The sequence below is a fragment of the Cucurbita maxima genome, unplaced genomic scaffold (assembly GCF_002738345.1).
Source record: "Cucurbita maxima cultivar Rimu unplaced genomic scaffold, Cmax_1.0 Cma_Scf00021, whole genome shotgun sequence".
Classification (NCBI taxonomy): Eukaryota; Viridiplantae; Streptophyta; class Magnoliopsida; order Cucurbitales; family Cucurbitaceae; genus Cucurbita; species Cucurbita maxima.
The window spans coordinates 94,879-102,863 of NW_019272037.1; the positions used below are offsets into that span (position 1 = coordinate 94,879).

Sequence of the window (7,985 nt, forward strand, 5' to 3'; positions counted from 1 at the left end):
AAGAACCTAGACTCACCACTAGTAGATATTGTTTTCCTCAAGGCTTTAAAACGCGTCTGCTAGGGTTTATGAAGGGTGTTTTGTTATCCTCTTCAACTAATGTAGGACATCAAAAGCTTCTAATCTACCTCCCTTTGGGGCCAGCATCCTTACTAGCACATTGTCTCGTGTCTACCCCCATTCAGGGAACAGAGAGAAGGCTGACACATCGTTCGGTGTCTAGCTCTGATATCATTTGTAACGACCTAGGTCCACCACTAGCAGATATTGTCCTCTTTGTATTTTTCCTTTGCTTCCCCCTCACAGCCTTAAAACGCGTCTGCTAGGGAAATGTTTTCACACCTTTATAAAGGTGTTTGTTCTCCTCCCAACCTATGTGGGACATCACAATTTCTCTAAGTCTCCCAAAAATTTCGTCTTGCTAATTTCTTTCATCATCATCATCATAGTTTAGGCCCTCGAGGTGCGACCTCAGCATCAATTATAAGTTATCATAAGGTTCATGCATTTGAAAGTTCAACTAACTCTTAAGGTACTACTGTGAACCACTATCGCTCATGATAGGTTCGCTAACCGGCGAACACTCTAATAATCTCTAAAGAATACAGTCATAAATCATAACTCCAGTTCTAAAGTTATCCAAATCCCTGATAATCGAGCCAAGTTTACTATTAGGGATTAGTTGGCAAACCCTTAATCGTCCCTATATAACCGCATAAACATCTCATGCATGAACAAAGTTTCACCAACTCTCAAGGTACTACTACGAACCCCTACAACTTGTGACAAGTTTACTAAGAGAAAATTAATTGGCGAACTCCCTAACAATCCCCACACAGGACAGTCATATATCATAAACCAGTTCTATACTTAATTTGAACCCTTGACAATCAAGCAAGGTTTACGAATAGTAACTAATTGGAGAACCATATAAAAATTACATATGTAAACAAATTATGAATAAAGATAGAGCATAACAATCTAAACATGGACACCTAGTCATGATTACATTTTCGTTCGGTTTAGAGTTACGTTCGTTCATTTTTTAGGAAATATGTATCATGGCAATTCGACATGCTTTTCATAGATCAAATCAACTCCGTTCGAGCTTAAATTTCTATAGCATGCTTCTTATATCATACTTTCATACATACTTTAAACATAACTTAATCCGAAGTTAGGAGGTGCCACTTACATGGATTGCATGACACTTTCATTGAGAAAGGGGTAAGTTATGAGCATTCAAAGTTTCGGTGTTATTTTCAAAACTTACCCATGCGTTTTCCACCACTCATATCTCGTGTTCTAGACCTCTAATGAATCTACTTCCTTCAGCAACATTGTAGTACTCTTCAAGTTGAATTCATGGACACCAAAATCGTGTATTTTTGTTAAGAAATGAATAAGTTATGAACGTTCAAAATTTTCGAGTTTACCAAAACATACCCACGACTCACCTCCAAAAATTTTTATAGTTAAGATATAACTTAGATTAATATTTTATGTAATAACTTAACTTTATAGACTTATGATCTTGAAAGCCCAAAAGATTCATTAAATATATAAGGATTTTTTATTGATGAAAACTAATGAGTAATTAAATTCTAGAAGATATGACCTTAACATTCATGTAATTGCATCGTGCAGACGATATATTAAGGAGTTTATTGAGAATACAATGCCCTTTGAATGAATAATAATGATGGGTAACAACCACTTTATTTAGAGATGCCCCAGGACAGACGTTGGGAGGGGAAGCCTTCTCGGTCTCCATCCTGCCACCTATTTCATCTTCCATTACTGCAAATTCTCTATTTATTTTTGTGGAATCGGGTTTCCTGCGAGAAACTTTTTGGGATATAATTCCAGCCTCATTTATTTAACATGAAAAAAGTATTTCCCACCCCCTCTTCCATTCCCTTTCTCGATCAAAGTGGAATCCCAACTTCATAGGTAAAATGGATATTTCTAACTCCACCGACCATCAACCCATTCGTTCATAGTATTTTAAAATGCATTTTATATGTAGAGCAAACCAACACACTTACTAGAAAATATAACAAACATGAGTATGAGATGCATTTTATCGCTCATTCGTTCTATATTTCACCTGTCCCCTGCCAATTATCTTTTAGATTAAACATTAAGAGTGAAATGGAGCGCACAATCTTAAGAATTAGGACTAATGGCAGATTGGTTCAGACAAATTAGGGAACTGTAGAGATCTAGCTTGAATGCATACCAGCAACAATTCTCAAAGAAATAGGACCATTTACTATTATTGATGAGCTTTACAAGTATAGCATGCACACGATGGTATTACACGCCCTAAAGCTCAAAATAATGGACTATTCTTCACCCAAGCAATAATAAAACAAAGAAGAACGCCTGGCATATATAGCTCCAGTTGTTGGATCAGATCCAATATAAAATGGTTCATACAGTGACAGTCGGTGACGAAGTACAAAAAGGTATGTAGAAGGATGAAGAATGCGAACCTGGGTGGAAGAAATGAGGTTCAGTAAAATTTATGCATTGCCTTTCCATACGTATATTTAGCCTCGTCGGATCTCCGGGCTGTTTTCGTAACGTTTGCTTTGTCAGAATTCTGTCTGCAATCAGAACTTTTGGACAACTTCCTGGAACAAGATTCAAAACTTGATTCAATTCTGTTATGGGATGAAATTTCATATCCCATTGCCTTAAACTCCTGTGGGAACGAGTTCAGTTGATTAGTTTGATAAATGAACACACTTGGGGTGTGAGAAATCAACAGCAGAAATAGTCAGTTAAACCTTGGATTTAGTTGCATAATAGGGTGTTAGACAGGGATTCACATCCTTCAACAAAAAGTCATCCGGACTGCCTGGGGACGTTGGATCACAGTCACTGAACTCCTGAGCACACAAATGCTGGATGAGTGATTTAACATCTAGCAGATAAATAGACTATGCTTTGGTGCAGCAAATTCCTAGATGATTAATACCATACTCTAGAGCTTTGATTATTAGAGCAAACAGGGCAATAGTGACAGGATTGGTATGAACCAACATTAAAATGATGGACATGAAGATGAAAGGTATCTTTTGTGCTTACCAATGAGTTAGAAGCATCCTCGTGATGATCATATGTTGGTGTGTGAGGAGAACTACTACCTTGTAACCAAGACTTTCCTGAATATTTATCAGCCTTTACCTGCACAAAATAAAATGTCAATTGTACTATAAGCTAAATCAATTGCCACAGAGGAAGCAACGAATACCCATACAATAGCAGCTATTCGGTATCAGAATCATATCACGAAACATCCAAATTTCATTAGAGGCTCTTTTAGCTTTAAAGCAGTCGTACTTTCATAGCCCATATCAAAGAAATGAAAGCTTTCAGTGGCTAGAGCTAAATTAGATCTATCCTATAGTTAAAAGCATCAGCTCAACAATTCAACAAAGCCCTTGTTGAAAGGAGTAGTCCACGTTGGCTAATTAGGAGGAATATCATGAGTTTATAAGTAAAGAATCTCTATTGGCATTTGGCCTTTTGGAGAAACCAAAAGCAAAACCATGAGAGCTTATGCTCAAAGTGCACAGTATCATTCCGTTGTGGAGTTCGTGGTTCCTAACATGGTATCAGAGCCATGCCCTTCACTTAGCCATGTCCATATAATCCTCAAATGCCGAACAAAGAAGTTGTGAACCTTGAAGGTGTAGTCAAAAGTGTCTCAAGTGTTGAACAAAGGGAGTACTTTATTTGAGGGCTCCAGAGAAAGGAGTCGAGCCTGGATTAAGGGGAGGCTGTTCAAGGGCTTTATAGGCCTTTGTTCGAGGAGAGCATTGTTGAGGATTATTGAAAGGAGTAGTCCCACGGGCTAATTAAGAGGAAGATCATGAGTTTATAAGTAAGAACACTATCTCCATTGACATGAGTTCCTAACGAGCAATTTGGTGATTGGTCAATCAGAGTTTTCCTACTTAATGATGTAAATAGTACTGCTTTCTTTCATACCTCGGCTAGGTCCTCGGCGAGGGAATGAAGCTGGCCAGTGAGAGTGGTGACCTGCTTTTGTAGAGTGGGGATGATGTGTTTGGCTTGCTTCAACTCTGAACCCTGCTTTTCAAGAATATCTTGAAGCTGCGAGTTCATAACATCTGGGAACAATATTGCATTCTTCAATGACTTTATTTCTTCTCTTTGCTTCAAACATAAATCTTTCAACTTCTCAATCTGATAGCAACAACAATAAGAAACAGTGTTGTGTTAACAAACAATATGTGCAAAATGAGGGGCACATTACTCCCTAATCATAACACAAAATTCAACCATAAGTACCAAAATAGAATCACGAAAAGATTTCGCACCACAAAATCAAACATAATAGAGAAAGATCCGAACTTATAATGAGAATGCCATAAGCTAAAGGCTAAAGAGCGTCTAACATGACCAAAAAACTTTAACCACAACAATGTTCTTATTTCTCACTAGACGTAAGTCTTTCAGGAAAAACGAAAATTTAACACAAGTGCATTGATGATAATAAATCACCCCAATGGAAAGCTTTGAAACGGATTAACTTGTTGATCGAATATCTCAAAACAAGAACACTTGTTGGAGATTCGAATCACTTCACAAGCAAGATCGATCCTATTTAACATGAATGATTCTAAACATGCAATCTAAACTTTGTAATTCTAAGTATAATTTAGAACTGAAAGTAAAAAGTAGTATTTTTCTAGTTAAAAAAGCATTGACTACAATTGTAGTGTATACTCAATCCTCACCTCTCTGTACTTCTCCTCCAGAACTAATTTGAGCTCATTGATCTCCAACTCCTGCTCCTTATTCAAACCCAAAAGCTCTCTTTCACTCCTCAGCACCATCGCCAATGTCCTCGTATTCCCTTTAACCTCCGTCAACGCCTTCACCTCCTTCTCCTTCTTCTCCACCGATCCCTTCCCAAACAGCTTCTTATGCAGCCCTCCGAAGTTCGTCCCCTTCCTCGCCGTCTTTTTCAAATCCTCCGCAATTAAATCCGACGGAATCACCAACCCAGCCGCCTGCTTCACCGCCTTCGGTTTCGAACCAGACCGCTTCTCCATGAATTTCTTCACCATCGCCGTCAAGTTCTGATCCGACGGCTTCGCCTTAGTCCTAGCCAAATCAGACGCCTTGATTTGAACAAGAGCGCGCGAAGACGATGATTTCGCAGCCATTGGAGACTTAAGCTTGAACTCAGAGGAAGAAGAAGGATCGGAGAAATGGGAGGAAGTAGAAGATCGCACATCGTAGGAACAGTAGCGCGAAGAGGGCTTGATGACTTTCGCCATAGATGAAAAGCTCGAGATCTTGACAATGAAAGATATCAATTACACGCACAAATCTTCGAAGAAAAACTAAGCTTTTGGCAATGTTTGATTCAGCGCATTTTTAGGGCTTTTGCTCTTCGAGTTGGAGAAGATGGAGCAAAGAGATTGGTTTTTTTTCAAAAAAAGGGTCGAAGGTTCGATTCTGCTTTGGAGTGAACACGTGGCAGCTTCTGCAGCTCTGTGTTCGGCGCTTTCTAAATTCAAATAATCATAAACTATCTGTTGGCGGGAAAATGGAACTGCGGTATGAAACGGTGCCGTTTAGTAGTGGATAAAACGGTGCTCATAAATTAGCTTGTCAATTTTTTTTTCATGAAATAGCCTGTCGATTTAATTTAATATATAGTCTAACTTTTTTAAAATATTTTAGGTTAAAAAATATCCTCTTTAAATTAAAAATTAAAAAATATCCTTAAAAAAAAATTATTTTTATTAATGGTTTCGAAATAGGCTGTCTGTGTCGGGACTCCTATTATTGCTTTTTGGTTCTTTTCCCAGCCATTCGCCCCTGTGTGGGAGGGGTCAAGCTTGGAGACGGATCATTTGTGGGGAATCAAACTATCAGGGAAAGAGGAAGCCCGTTATAGAGCAGTCAACTAGAAGTATCAGACTGCTGTCCTGAGAGAAGACAGTCAGACAATGCTTGGGGATCAAGCTATTCAGCAGGCAAAGAAAAGAGATAGTAAAGTTTTAAAAAGTTAAAAAAAAAAAAAAAAATCAGTTACTTGGTAAAAACTACCCTTGAACTTTTATAGAGATAAGTTGAAGTGGCAGGTAAAAACAGATAATACTTTATTTTACCAACATCACTGGTCTCTCCTAGCTCTATATCTTGTGACATGTTCACTCTCTCTCATGCAAGAAGAGAAGAAAGATGTCAGACGTAGCTCGCACAAGTAACCCGACTAATTCATACTATCCAGAAAAAGGTTGGGTTAGGTTGAATTTTTAAAAAGTTGAATGAAACTCAAAGGAATTGATGGGAGTCTGCACAAGCAGTGGAGCATGTGGTTTAATTCGATGCAAAGCGAAGAACCTTACCGGGGCTTGACATGTCGCGAATCCTCTTAAAAGAGAGTGGTGCCTTCGGGAACACGGACACAGGTGGTGCATAGCTGTCGTTAGCTCGTGTCGTAAGATATTGGGTTAAGTCCTGCAACGAGCGTAACCCTCGTGTTTAGTTGTCGAAAATTTGGGTTAGATTGAGTTGAGTTATGAACTTTGCTCAAATTGCACATCACCAACCTAACTAACCTAAATTTTCAGATTGTTCCAAAAGAACTCAATCCAACCCGTGTACGCCCCTACATGCAAGAGAGAAGGAAGGGGTCAACTGGTACCGTTTGCATAGTCATACAATCTAACTTTCAATGGTCAAACGACCAATAGATGATAGCCCAAAGAAAAATGGATGCTTTATGCTTGTGGGACTTCATATATATGTGACTCGTATCAACCAAAAAAAAGTTAATTATTCACGTTTCCTTCTTTTTATGACTCTTCGGAGTCCCTACTTGCATTTAGCATTTGGTGTAGGTCGATTTTAATGAAAGTGATACCATTTACGTAAGAAAGTAATGTGGGGATTATGAAAGTGGTATGCTCCGGTGACAGATGTCATAATTTTATTATTATTATTATTTTTTTTTTTTGGAGAAAAATTTGAAATTAATGAAAATAATTAAAAGTATTGATGAAAACTTAATTAATACTTATTTACAATGGACCCTCTTAACCCTTGTATATAAAAAAATATATAATATTTATGAAATGGATGGGGAGGAGAACAAATTTATAAGAGTGTGGAAATCTTCCCCTATTTTAAAGCCTTGAGGATAAGCTCGAAAGGGAAAGTCCAAAGGCTACAAAGGTGTAGAAACTTTCCCCTGATTTAAAGCCTTGAGGGTAAGCTCGGAAGGGAAAGCCCAAAGAAACAATATCTACTAGCGGTAGACATGAGCTGCTACAAATGTGTAGAAACTTTCCCCTGTTTTAAAGCCTTGAGGGTAAGTCCAAAGAGAATAATATCTACTAGCGGCAAACTTAGGCTTGCCCCTTACAAAAGGGGTAGATTTGGCAAGGGTCCGACATAAGATGCTAGGCCCCGAAGGGGGTGGATTTGGTGAGGGTCCCACGTAGGATACTGAGCCCCGAATGGGTGGATTGCGAGGAGGGTGTTCCCCGAAGGGGGTGGATATTTGGCGAGGGTCCCACATAGGATGTTGGGCCCCGAAGGGAGTGAATTGTGAGAGTCCACATTGGTTGGAGAAGAGAATGAAACGCTCTTTAAGGGTGTGGAAATCTTCTCCAAGCAAACAGACTTTAAAGCCTTGAGGTTAGAAGAAGAAAGCCAAAGAAAAAAATATCCGTTACAAAAAGTCTAAGTCGGATAGATAAAAAAATAAAAAAATAAAAAAATAAAAAAAATCCAAAAAGTCCCACAAAATTAAATATGAAATTTTGTAGGAATATAAATTGAAACAAGTTAGTATGATGTTGAGAAGTAACCTGACATAGCATAACATAGCGAATCGATATCAACGTAACATAGCATAACATAGCGAATCGATATCAACGTAACATAGCATAACATAGCGAATCGATATCAACGTAACATAGCAAATC

The 7,985-nt window shown here is 38.3% G+C and overlaps 1 protein-coding gene across 2 annotated transcripts; it reads right to left on the minus strand.

Moving 5' to 3' along the window:
• Positions 1-1,643: 1,643 nt before the first annotated feature.
• LOC111495672 lies at positions 1,644-5,460 on the minus strand. Of its 2 annotated transcripts, XM_023145822.1 has the most exons (6): positions 4,776-5,460; positions 4,003-4,221; positions 3,097-3,195; positions 2,796-2,897; positions 2,499-2,710; positions 1,644-1,838 (listed from the first exon to the last, which is right to left on the minus strand). In XM_023145822.1, exons 1-5 carry the CDS (start codon positions 5,319-5,321, stop codon positions 2,519-2,521), a joined length of 1,158 nt encoding a protein of 385 aa, XP_023001590.1. In that variant the 5' UTR covers positions 5,322-5,460; the 3' UTR covers positions 1,644-1,838; positions 2,499-2,518. The 2 variants fall into 2 exon arrangements, with proteins under 2 accessions (XP_023001590.1, XP_023001589.1); XM_023145821.1 differs by lacking the exon at positions 1,644-1,838 and having other exon boundaries at positions 2,239-2,710.
• Positions 5,461-7,985: the final 2,525 nt, after the last annotated feature.